This window comes from Maniola jurtina, chromosome 12, assembly GCF_905333055.1.
Source record: "Maniola jurtina chromosome 12, ilManJurt1.1, whole genome shotgun sequence".
Classification (NCBI taxonomy): domain Eukaryota; kingdom Metazoa; phylum Arthropoda; class Insecta; order Lepidoptera; family Nymphalidae; genus Maniola; species Maniola jurtina.
Window position 1 is genome coordinate 1,582,412 of NC_060040.1, and position 13,490 is coordinate 1,595,901.

At 36.8% G+C, this 13,490-nt stretch overlaps 1 protein-coding gene across 1 annotated transcript in view; it reads left to right on the top strand.

Annotated features, from left to right (window-relative positions):
- LOC123870146 (muscarinic acetylcholine receptor DM1) overlaps positions 1-13,490 on the top strand; it is a 75,877-nt gene that overhangs the window by 35,390 nt on the left and 26,997 nt on the right. The window contains exon 2 of the mRNA XM_045913321.1: positions 10,858-11,663. Within this exon, the coding sequence (XP_045769277.1) occupies positions 10,927-11,663 (737 nt within the window). The 5' untranslated portion in view covers positions 10,858-10,926. The remainder of the gene's footprint in view (positions 1-10,857; positions 11,664-13,490) is intronic.

The following is a 13,490-nucleotide window of genomic DNA, read 5'->3' on the forward strand; positions in this document are numbered from 1 at the left end:
CTTATATTTCATCGCATCATCGAGCACAATATAACCCCTTGGAGCAGCGATCCGTGTACTTATAATCACTTTGAAAAGGTTCTGGCAATATTTTTTTTATTCGCTACTCGTACTACGCCTTCGTTCACGTGGATTCAGATTTTCAAAATCCCGTGGGAACTCTTTGATATTTCGAAACAAAAAGTAGCTTACCAGTCACTCTCTAGGTTTTTAACTATTAATACCTGCAAAAAATCACGCCGGTGCTTCGTTGCTGCGTGATTTAATGACAAACCAACAAACCAATACACAAACGAACAAACACAATTTCGCATTTATAATATGGATACGTGATATGGGGTAGGATAGGCACACGGTTGACCACAATCACAACTGATGCAAAGTGATGATTTGGCCTAAGATGACATGCGATTATTAACAGGGCTCTCTCCGTCACTCGCTTCATACAATCGTAGTTCCAATTTCATTTGAATATTAAGCAACCAAAGTCCATGAAATTTTGCTGACATATTCTAGAAACTAATATCTATGTATGTGGTTTTCCAGATTTCTGTTAAAATATTCGGTTTCAAAGTTACGCGGTCTTAAAAATTTACATACAAATCTTTGAGACCCTGTAATTTTAAAACCACATATTTTTAGAAAAATCTAAAACACCACAGACACAGATATTAGTTTCTAGAATATGACTGCAAAATTTCATGGACTTTGGTTGCATAATATTCAAATGAAATTGGAACTACGTTTGTATGAAGCGAGTGACGGAGAGACCCCTCTTAAAAAGGTGCCTATATAATTCATTCTTGTTTTAAAGATTTGTTATCACACTAATATTATAAAGGCGAAAGTTTGTATGCCCGCGACTTCGTTCTCATGGATTTTACAAATCCCGTGGCAATTCATTAATTTTTCGGGATAAAAGTAGCCTATGTAGATTATACCCTATCCAAGGTATAATCTATTTCCATTCCGTCCAAATCCGTCCAGTATTTTTTGCGTGAAAGATTAACAAACATCCATATATCCATGCATAGAAACTTTCGAGTTTATAATATGCGTAGGTAGGTACTTTTAATAGGACTACCAACTTTGTCAAAAAATTTGTTGTCAGGATTTCCTGACTGGATGTGTTGGCTCAACTCTGCGTTGTAAACACCTTGTCATCCCATATTCAAACAAATATACTATTTCAGGTATTCAGCGTTGTAATAAAAAGTCACATTGGCCGCGGGAACTGGGTCACAGTGGCCGAGGTCAGACTGTGACTGGGAGTCGATTATCGTTCCCGGACGTGACAACATTTGTTTTTAGACTGTTCTGCTTCTGACTCATATACTAATTCTTTGATTTAGTAGCTTTTACGCGCAGTTTCATCCGTGTTACATTTATAAAATTCGCGTTTTTTGTCCTTTCTTACATTTTATCTTTATAGCAATGTTTTTTTGGGCTTCCGGAAGTTTTCCTTGCTATTGTTATAACTCTCGAATGTACTAGAATTAATTAGCTCTATTATTAATTAATTATTTGATTATTATATTTCTAAGTGGTAGCAGTAGTAGCCATGTAGTAGCAGATATAGTTGCAAAAAGTTACATTGCCCGTCGTGGGACGCGGGAACTGGGTCACAGTGACCGAGGTCAATCTGTGACTGGGAGGTGATTATCGTTCCCGGACGTGACAACATTTAAATCTCGTAGGAAATCTCTGATTTTCCGGGATAAAAAGTAGCCTATGTCCTTCCCCGTGATGTGTCTCAAGTCTGTACCAAATTTCATTAAAATCAGTCCAGTGGTTGGGCCGTGAAAACTTAGCAGACAGACAGACAGACACACTTTCGGAATTATAATACTAGTATGGATTAGTATGGATTTGGTCTCCTTTACTGCTTACCGAATACTATCGTAACAATTTTTTTGGGGAAGAAAAAATAATACTATGTTAGTATTTGTAAAATTTCCGACACCAAGCAAGTAAGTAGCGCGCCAAGTGAAGTAAGCATCTGAGTCCCTCTTCTATGTCGCGAACAGTAATTGAAATTTTAATCTCGACGGCGTACCCAGCGGCGAATATTGGCAGAACCGTTGTGTTACGAAATAAATAATAATACCTACAGAGTACATAGAGATCGTTGCTACAGAGTAAATAGAAGCTGACTTGTTAACGGTGCATTAAAGCTTCATTTAAAGCTTGTCCGTCGTATAAAATTACCTTTTGTATTAACTTACTTAATAGAAGCTTTTATTAGTTTACTTTGTTCATAATTTGTCAATCCGTCGAAATCGATAACTTATTTACCCGTTACTTCCAATTATAGTCCAACTGTTTTACGTATATTGATAATCAAGAGGAAGCGTCGGAATAAATTATAGTGGAGTAAATAAAGGCGTAAAATAGCCAATCTTAGGAAGTCCTCGGAAACAGCTCCGATTTTGATGATTTTTTTTTTAAATTCTTGTTTTTTATACATTATTTAAAATCAGAAACGTTTTGAAGCGGGGAAATAATTTTTAGTATTTTTTTATCCATATGTGCGATATTTATACACGAAGTCCAGAAAAACGCTACCCTTTCTTTGAGAAGTTGTAGACGAGGTCAAATGCTACAAATGACCTTTGAACACTTATGGGCGAAAACCGCCCGTTTTTGAGTTATTGATCGTTTTCAGAAAAATACGTATTTGTTTCTTTTAAAAATCTATTAAAAAAAAGTAAGGCATATTGCCGACTTTTTATTTAATTTCTAAGTACTAGACATCTCAATTAATAATTGTGAATACAAAAATAAAAATAACCTTTGTAGGTTCCCCGGTTAGGGATCCAAGACTGTACCAGTTTCATAATTTCTATTGGGTTACTTTGCCAAAAATGCTATTTTTTTAAAAGTTACAGAAATGTTTTTGGCCTACAAATTATTTGCAAAGCTTTTACACATTCTTAGCTATCTAATGATGTATAAAACTTTAAAATAAGTTGAAAATTAGCTAAAAAAATGATAAAATAATAGCACAAGGGAGAAATTTCTTAACGCTTAAATTTTGAACAAATCGTTCCTATCGATCAATTGAGCTATCCCGTGGCCGATTTTATGATCGGACTTGACCAAGTCACATATTCCCAGTAAACTGTTACCTCTTTCTAAGTAGAGACTACCTCTAAACAAAGAAAAAAACGAATTGTTTAAAATTTAAGCGTTAAGAAATTTCTCCCTTGTGCTATTATTTTATCATTTTTTTAGCTAATTTTCAACTTATTTTAAAGTTTTATACATCATTAGATAGCTAAGAATGTTTAAAAGCTTTGCAAATAATTTGCAGGCTAAAAACATTTCTGTAACTTTAAAAAAAATAGCATTTTTGGCAAAGAAACCCAATAGAAATTATGAAACTGGTACAGTCTTGGATCCCTAACCGTGGAACCTACAAAGGTTATTTTTATTTTAGTATTCACAATTATTAATTGAGATGTTTAGTACTTAGAAATTAAATAAAAAGTCGGCAATATGCCTTACTTTTTTTTAATAGATTTTTAAAAGAAACAAATACGTATTTTTCTGAAAACGATCAATAACTCAAAAAACGGGCGGTTTTCGCCCATAAGTGTTCAAAGGTCATTTGTAGCATTTGACCTCGTCTACAACTTCTCAAAGAAAGGGTAGCGTTTTTCTGGACTTCGTGTATAAATATCGCACATATGGATAAAAAAATACTAAAAATTATTTCCCCGCTTCAAAACGTTTCTGATTTTAAATAATGTATAAAAAACAAGAATTTAAAAAAAAAATCATCAAAATCGGAGCTGTTTCTGAGGACTTCCGACGAAAATGCTTCGTTTACTCCACTATTATGTCATGTGTGGAACAGCCCGAAACAAGTGTAAATCAAAAATTTATAACACCCCCGACAAGTGAAGGTTACAGTAACTAGAAAAGAGCTGATAACTTTCAAACGGCTGAACCGACTTTTTTGGATTATAGCTAAGAACACTCTCGATCAAGCCACCTTTCAAACAAAAAAAAATATTAAAATAGGTTCATTAGTTTAGGAGCTACGATGCCATAGATACACACGTCAAACTTATAACAAACATCCAAACAGAGGGGCTTTTTGGGTCGGGGGTTAAAAAAGGTCCCAACTCAGCGTAATGCTGTACACCTTGACATATACAAAAGCATACAGCGCTGATTTTCAGCCGGAAATCGGATTCGGTAAATAGGTAACATTGTAAACATTTTGATAGTCTTTTAGAATAGATAATAATGTAGGGGTGATAATTAATAAATACGTTCCCGCTAAATAAACCTGCGTATCTTGATTTTCCGTCTTTTATTTTTCTTTCCTTCCTTTCCTAACTTCTTGAGCGCGTTAAAAATATATTATGCTTTCATTGTAGTCGACTGTAAACTTTACCTAAAAACCGTACTCTTCCATCACTTTATTTAGACAAATTCAATAAAAAATTACCAAAAAGTACATTGATAAGATTAAAATGCTTAACTTTAAAAGAGCAAAATCCAAAGTCAAAATATTGTTTATCCGTAGCAGATATCCCTTTGTTAGATTCTTCGACCGCTGTTTCGATTTTCTGAGAGTGCATTTTCCGTTTGTGTACACTATTATTCTACAGAGTTGGGAAAATAGCTTTCTATTCAGGAAGTAAGCTTAGAAAACGCCGATAAAAGAGTTTTAGTGTGGCGAATCCATTTCTATTAGAATCGGATTTGCTCTATATATATTTTTTTAAATAGTTACTTGCTTGTTTATTTATAAAAGGATGAATTTAAAAGGATGAAAGGATTTGTAAATGCCTGATATAACAACTACATCTCAAACCCGCTGGAATGGGTGTAGAAACTTGAAATTTTGCATTTAAGTTATCTCTTTAGCATAATATAGATCCATAGTAAAGGTCATAGCACACATATCAATTCGAATTCTTCGAGCAAGGTAGATCAAGGCAGATGCAATCGCGGGGATTGTGTAGTCACTACCCTTATTATAAACGTGAAAGTGTGTTTGTTTGTTAGTTTGTTGATTTGTTCTTCAATCACATCGCAACGAAGCAACGGATTGACGTGATTTTTTGAATGAGTTTATTTAAAAATTTGGAGAGTGACATAGGCTACTTTTTTATCAAAAATCAAAGAGTTCTCACGGGAGAAACCCTAAATCCACGCGAAGTCGCAGTCCTGGGCATTATCTAGTTTCCAATAAAAGTAATTAGATACATACAGACATTAGCCCCCGCAGCTGGCGTCTCGCCAGTTTCATTGCCTTGCTTTAAGCAGATAAAGTGAGTTGAACAGTTCTTACGAAATGTTTATTGGACTGCTTTTATGTCCGTGTTAGTAGTGTTTTATTGTTCTAAAATGAGTTTAATTTTGTAGAATAAGTTTGTCACTTGATGCTAACATGTTAAACTTTTATTTTCCAGTTAAATTGTTTACTCTCAATTTTCAATCCTTTTGCTGTACCTAATGTGTTTGATCTCGAACAACGAATACTTTTATTTTGTAATCAACAATATAAAAATTTTGAAAATCTTATCTGAAAACAGTCTTAGATATCAGACTGAATGTCAGATAATATTTTCAAATTAAAAAAAAATTTGAATTGAAAATTTTGAGTCATCATAAAGTGAAATAGGGTGGAACTGTGTGTGTGGACCATAATGAAATAAATATTTTTTAAATGAAATAATATGATAACATGACTTACACTAGCTTCAAAAATTGCTTGTTGGCCACGCTGCCACCCTCAGTGGTGACGCAGCTAGTAACAATTTCCTAAATTGTACGTTCTTTATAAAGGACAATGACCACTGATAAATGGGGACAAGAAGGCAGTGTTTACCTACTTCCTATGATTAAACTACCTCATCTCTGACTCTAATTAATTACACTCAGTCAATGGCGGGCTGTGAAGGCCTGGCGCCTCGCCAGCCTCATTGGCCGCCATAAAGGCATTAGTTTCATAAGAAATGTTATGAAAGAAAGTTCTTAGTTTTATTACATCGTCGGCTCTTTGCTCTTGTTATTTGTGAATCATTTTCTCTTTTAAACTTTCAATACATGCCTGGAAGGAATTTGTAGTTCGTTGCCTTTTAGGCCGAGCGAAAGCCGAAAATTACATAAAAATTATTTAAAAAAAAACTTTAGTTTAGAGGGGATCAAATGGTGGTAAAAGTTTTGTGGCCTTACATACGCATGTAGGATATTGTTAGAAAGAACTTTTCAGACACATTTTAACTTAACGATTTTGACCTTAGTTTCACGTCCTTTGGTTTGTGCAATTTATGACTGGGCAAATTATATAAAAGGCTTATGAAAATGTCAGGAAAAATACAAAAATCCTTAGTGTTTGAACTATCGTTAGAGAGATTTCCATTATAAATATGTAAGAATCCGGCTTTACCCACGTGTTAAGTCGACTAAACACGTGAGACACCGGATTCTTAGGTATTTAAAATATAGACACGTAATAGAACGAATTCTCAGCAAAGATATTCTGAAATAATTCGAACATTTGCCTGCAATTCTTAGTATAATGAAGCATGTTCCCGTCCCACGTACAGACTACAGACGGTATCAAACGTACCTATAACTCCCCGTTGTTTCGAGCAGCTGAATTAAACGAGAGGAGCGTTCGTTTCGCTGGCGTAAAAGATTTATTTCAAAGATGGCGGACGTCCGGGCAATGTTCACAAGATTTTAAAATAATTGACCATTTCGTTCAAATTATTTGCTACTGTTTCTGTTTGCAGGGTAATCTATACTAATATTATAAAGAGGAAACCTTTGTATTTTTGTATGTTTGTATTGAATAGGCTCAAAAACTACTGGACCGATTTCAAAATTTCTTTTACCATTACTTAGAGGGATTCTTCCGAATCCGTATAGGCTATATTTTATCCCGTAAAATAGAAAAAATAAATGTCCACCCGTGCGAAGCCGGGGCGGGTCCGTATACTATATACCCTGCAAACCTTGTTTTAATTCAATGACTAGTTAACCCCTGACTACGATTTCATTTGTCTGGTGGTAAGTGACTGATTTGCCTAGATTGCATGGCAAATCAGGCTAATTTGGAAGAGGTATCGCAGTTTAATTAAACCTAAACCTCAATGAATTTCTACACACTCGCAGCATTGGAACGATAAATCACTTGGTGGTAGGTTTCGGTCGACAAGGCGGTAACTAGGCATAGGCCGAAGCATACCAACAGACATCAAGGACAATTTAGAAATCATAAACTTCTAAATATCACCTGCCGGAAATCGAACCTAGCATATCTCTCTTGTGAAACCATAGCGTTCACCATTCCGCCAGGGAACTCTACAATTTTTTTTAAACCAGGACCTTAAGGTACTCATAATTCATATCTACTCAGCATAGAAGTATAAACTGCAAGGCTGACTTTTTTAGGCATATTTATTTGTTTATACACAAACATAGCAATCATAACACGTGTAGGAAACCACCTCTATGACCGTGTCGGCGCATATTCAGTACCTGGTTATCACACTAATATTATAAAGGCGAAAGTTTGTGTATGTGCGTATGTTTGTTACTCTGTCACGCAAAAACTACTTGACAGATTTGGCTGTAATTTCGAATGGAGATAGATTATACCCTGGATTAACACATTGGCTATTTTTATCCCGAAAAATCAATGAGCTCCCACGAGATTTATAAATAACTATATCTATGCGAATGAAGTCTTATCCTATCACACTAATATTATAAAGGGGAAAGTTTGTATGTGTGTGTGTGTGTGTGTGTATGTGTGTGTGTGTGTGTATGTTTGTTACTCCTTCACGCAAAAATTACTGGATGGATTGGGCTGAAATTAAGAATGGAGATAGATTATACCCTGGATTAGCAAATAGGCTACTTTTGATCCCGGAAATCAGAGTTCCCACGGGAATTTAAAAAAACCTACATCCACGCGAACGAAGTCGCGGGCATCAGCTAGTAATTTAATATTTCACGGCCACAGGCTAAATAAAACGGTAGGTCTATAAACGGCATTTAGAAAGATCATAATGCGTGTAGAAAACCATCTCTATTGGCGCTCTAAGCAAACCAAGCGGCCGTGTCTGAGCATATTCAGTGCCTGGTTACAGTCTATAATAATTTAATATTTCATAGTCACAGGCTAAATAAAACAGTAGGTCTATAAACTGCATACTATACTGGCGTTGTTTGATATTTCGTACATAAAATGTAAAACTAGACGATAGGCTTAAAGCAAGTCATATTTTATCAAATAATCGAATTTATTAATTCACAGTGTAAGTTAAGCCTAACAAATGACTAGTTATGTATTTCTACAATTCCAGTTGTAAAGTAAAAGTAATTCGCCAGATGTTACAACGTAAAGACGTGCAATTTTTAAGAAATATCTAAAGCGAATGTTTTCAAGCATTTTTGTTAGCGATTCATGCCCTGCAATTGGCCATATTTTAGCGTATTCACCCGGCGAATACAAACCATAAATTTAATATTACCCCGACGCGCTGCAGGCTAAATAAAACAGTAGATTTATGACTCACGGTATGCTCGCTTGCAAAATTTTAAAACATAATTTTGTGTGTTTGACTTTAATTTTTGTTTAGCTCAGGACATTAAATTAGGTGGAGGAAGGAAAACGGTTTGATAAACGAGAAGTTGTAAAATTATAAATGTAGCTGAAAGTTTATTTACAAAGCACTGAGTGCACTTATTACGAATGCATACAGAAATTCTTCAAGAACTCAACAGTATTCGTAGAGTAAGTTGCTAACACACAGTTTTCTTACTTTTTAAACATTCATATAATTTTTTAGTTATGCAAAGCTTCCAAAGCTTGCTTCTGGTATTCCTTTAGAGTCTCTATTATTCTAAATCCATTGTGCACACATAAGCACATGTAAAAGATTTACCCTTTGTCTAATACTTTTATATTAAAAAACTTTTGATCTAAGTTATGGGTTAAAATACCATGTTCCCCTAGCCCCCTTTCATCTTAGACAGTTGGACTGTATCTGAGATAAATAAAAATAGAGCTTTTTATCTATGGCACTAACTACTTTTTCGTTATCATCATCATCATCATCAACCCATCGCCTCTACTGAGCACGGTCTCTTCTCAGAATGAAAAGGGTTTAGGCCATAGTCTGCCACGCTGGCCCAGTGCGGATTGGCAGATGGCACACACATTCGAGAACGTTATGTAGAATCCTCAGGCATGCAGGTTTCCTCAGGATGTTTTCCTTCGCTGATATACATATGTGATTGTTTAAAATGCACATAACTCTGAAAAGTTAGAGATGAGCTTTGACAAAGCATTGTACCTACTTATTCCTTTTATGACAGTTTGTATTTCTTTAGGCACAGTATTTATTTCAAGCAATTATGTAGTACTCTATAACTAATTAACAGTAACTCTATAAGAGACGCCGGCCACAAAACAGCTGTTCAGTTTGGCGGCCGTTTTTGGCGGAAATAACATTTGAGCGTTAGGTACTCATGTTTGAAAAAAATCTGAATTAGTCTCGAAGAAGTCAGACGTTTTACCACAAATTAACATTCATTCAGGAAACTCTCAGTTTTGATCCCGAATTGACATCTGTCAAATATTAAATTAGGGATGACGTGAAATCAAACATACCTACTCGTGTCATAGCCTACCTATGTAGCGTCAAATACCTGTCAATATAGGTGAAGGCTCGACGTTTTGTTAAAATTTTCCTAACCCGTGAACTTTAACATACTTCTGAGTTTTTCCAAATTATTATTATACTGATACCTGTAGACTATGGTAGCAGAATTTTTAATAGAAGCAGCGCTCACATTTATTTAAACATCGAGTAAGCCCGGCCGTAAACCGCGAAAGCTAAATGCTTTAACCACTGTGTTTGGATTATTTACTCAAGCAATTTTGCTCGGAATATTAAAACACTGTACATACAATTAGACTGTGGTGTTGCTAAAATATTACTTTCGTTTTTACGCGAGTTATTGTAATGCGATAGTTATTTGTGTTACAAGGGGCCAAAGTGATATTTTGCTTCTCGAGGGCGTTATTTTGAATTCAGAGCGTAGCGTATCTTCTAAATGTATAAAAGGAAAAGCTGACTGACTGACTGATCTTTCAACGCACAGCTCAAACTACTAGACTGATCTGGCATCAAAAGGCATGCAAATAGCAGACCCCATTCGGGCTATTATGATGTAGACATCCGCCAAGGTAGGATTCAATCCCCGAAAGCGTAAAATAGGGGTTTTAAATTTGTGTTGTGTGGATTGACCAACTAGCATGAGCTAGTTCAATGTACGCCGCTCAAGAGAAAAATATTTTGGTGCCAAGTAACATACACTATTTTTCATCATTACCTATGAGAAAAAAAAAAATACTTAAAGCTTTAACGCGGACCAATCAGAAGAGAGAAACACAAGATAGAATTTTGTTCTCGCTATCCCCTGATGCCGATTTTTGTTTTTCGAATACATATATATTATGCATTTACACGGTGTCCTGGTTAAATATTGTAGTAGAAGATTGCGAAAGTGTGCAAGTACCTATCTCTTAAGTTATGACGCCTAGAAGCTTGAGAGCACTTCGCAGCATCTTTTAGATAAATATTGTATCACATACTATTTTCATTCTTAGAGTCGTTTCAGACGGACCACACTACAACCAAATCACCGTGATTCAAAAGTACTTTACTTACTTACTTTTTTTGAACTGTGACAAATAGCAGACGGTGATTTGCGCAGTTAAATATTATGAATAAGTATGTCCTTCCGATGAAATATCATATTCTCACGTGAAACCTAAGACTTGAAAGAAGTCTCTGATGATTGCTTGTATTGTTCCAGATTGGTCCGCTCCCGGTCGGCGCACGAGCCGCGGCGGAGAGAGGGCCGCGGGCTCGCCGAGTTGACGTCATGCTCATCGCTTCCAACCACTCAGCCAACCTCTCAGACCTGGCCCTCGGCCCCGACCTCCCCGAGAGCCCCTTCAGCCTCGCGCAGAAGATCGTGATCGCGATCATCGCCAGCGTGCTGTCCGTGCTCACCGTGGTCGGCAACTCCATGGTCATGATCTCCTTCAAGATCGACAAGCAGCTGCAGACCATCAGCAACTACTTCCTGTTCTCGCTGGCCGTCGCGGACTTCGCCGTGGGCCTGATCTCCATGCCGCTGTTCACCATGTTCACCATCTACGGCTACTGGCCGCTCGGCCCGCACGTCTGCGACACCTGGCTCGCTTTAGACTACCTAGCCTCCAACGCATCGGTCCTCAACCTTTTGATAATAAGTTTTGATAGATATTTTAGTGTCACTAGACCGCTCACGTACAGAGCGAAAAGGACTACACGGCGCGCCACTGTGATGATAGGCGGCGCGTGGGGGTTCAGCTTGATACTGTGGCCGCCGTGGATCTACGCGTGGCCGTACATCGACGGCGAGAGGAAAGTACCCGAGCACGAGTGCTACATACAGTTCATAGAGACGAATCAGTTTATTACGTTTGGGACGGCCATCGCCGCGTTTTATGTGCCAGTGACAGTTATGTGTTTTTTGTACTATAAGATTTGGAGGGAGACTAAGAAAAGACAGAAGGACTTACCTAACTTGCAGGGGGGGAAGAAGCACGATTCGTCGAAGAGGTCCAATTCCAGGTGAGAAATCTTTATGATCATAAAAATCTAGCATCATTTTGAACAATTCCTGTATGTACCTAACATACAGGGTGTAAAATATATGCCTATATGTATATAAAAAAGCCTAAAATATTGGGACAAGTCAAAAAGTTAGATATTGCATTTTACGCACAATCATACAAATGGATTCGCGTTTTATAACTTTACCTAATTGAAACACGTAGACCTATCACCATCCCAATAAAGACTAAGAGCCTATAACTTTATATATGCCACTTAGAAAAAGTAGAATTTAGGACTCAAGTAACAATTTCTCCAAGTTTGGGAATCACTGTCCTTTCCACTTTTATTTTTAGGGTTCGGTCCCGAACGATGCCAACGAGACCTATTTAATTATAACCATTAGATTACTACATACATGGGGTTATTCGCGGGGCGGACCAACAAATTCCTGAAAGGCCGGTAACGGTGGCGGTAATCATTTAACATCAGGTGACCCACCTGCTCGTTTACTCGTTATTATTATTTAAAAAAAGTTATAACTAAGTCAGTGGAGTTAGTTATAGTTATAACTAAGACTTAGTTATAACTATAACTAACTCCACTGTCCATCCGTATTTTTTCTTGTATTATTGTACAGAACCCTTCGTTTGCGAGTCCAACTTACACTTGACGGATTTTTATCGATCGCAAAGTTCCCTGCCGAAGTAAGAAACTTAATGGTCCGACCAAAATCATTACGTTCAATCTGCAAGTTTAGCAACGGCCACAAAAACTTTTACAGTAATTCTGTTTGGCAGTTCACTTCGGATACTTGCGAAATTGCGTTTTTTCCACTTGCATTACGGCCCACTTTTGTTTGTCGTAGCTTTTTATTTATTTCTACCGTTCTTTCGTGAAAAGTTCCGCCTGAAGTATGTAAAGGGTGAATGACGATAGTTTTTCTTTGTGAGTTTTTGGTTTACTGTTATTTTTATGGGGTTGCTCAATTTATCACAATTTCGAATAAATTTCAGGCTGGTTACTAAAAAATAAGAAAAATATATTACTAATATATTAATATAATATATGCGGCTTGTGCTACTACGCTAAAAATAGAATGCTAATACATTGTTTTTTTGTCTAAAACCATCTTCGCCTTATTGCCCTTCTAATAAAACAACCAAGAACTTAAATGCTAAACTCTGTGAAGTTCTTTTCTATGATGGTCAAAATTATCGGGAAAAAATTTCTAAATCCATAACACTTTCAAGTTCTCACTTCTCAAGCTTAAAATAGGCCATATTTTACCTTTTTATTGTAAAATTCTAAATATTCTGCACGCTTTGTCGTGATTTACTGCGAGAAAACAACATTTTTCACGCCTAGTCAAATAAATGCCACTCTTCGAATACGAAATTTTAAACCAAAAGCAAAACAAAGCATTGTTTCTAGAAGTTTAAAAATTCAGCATTTGCGAATAATATGATCCTGCATTGATTCGTGTTTATTTTCTCGTCTCTATTAGCCTCAACTTGAGGCAATATGATCCGGCTTGAGGCAATATGATAGCTTCGTGATTTTTTTCTCGTCCCTATTAGTCTCGATTTGAGGCAAACTGAGGCTATTTAGATGAATAAATTTTTTTGATGACCTCCCTAGCGCAATGGTGAGCGCTAGGGAGATAGAGAAGATAACTACAACCCGTGCGCATTAACATGGCACCTAACTCGAACATAATCCCTCCTCCCACTTCCCCGCGCGATGCCCCGCTCTCGCCGTGCCGCTACTGGTCTCGCACGGCGCGGCGGCACGGCGAGAGCGGGACATCGCGCTTGGAAGTGGGAGGATGTTCGAGCCAGGTGC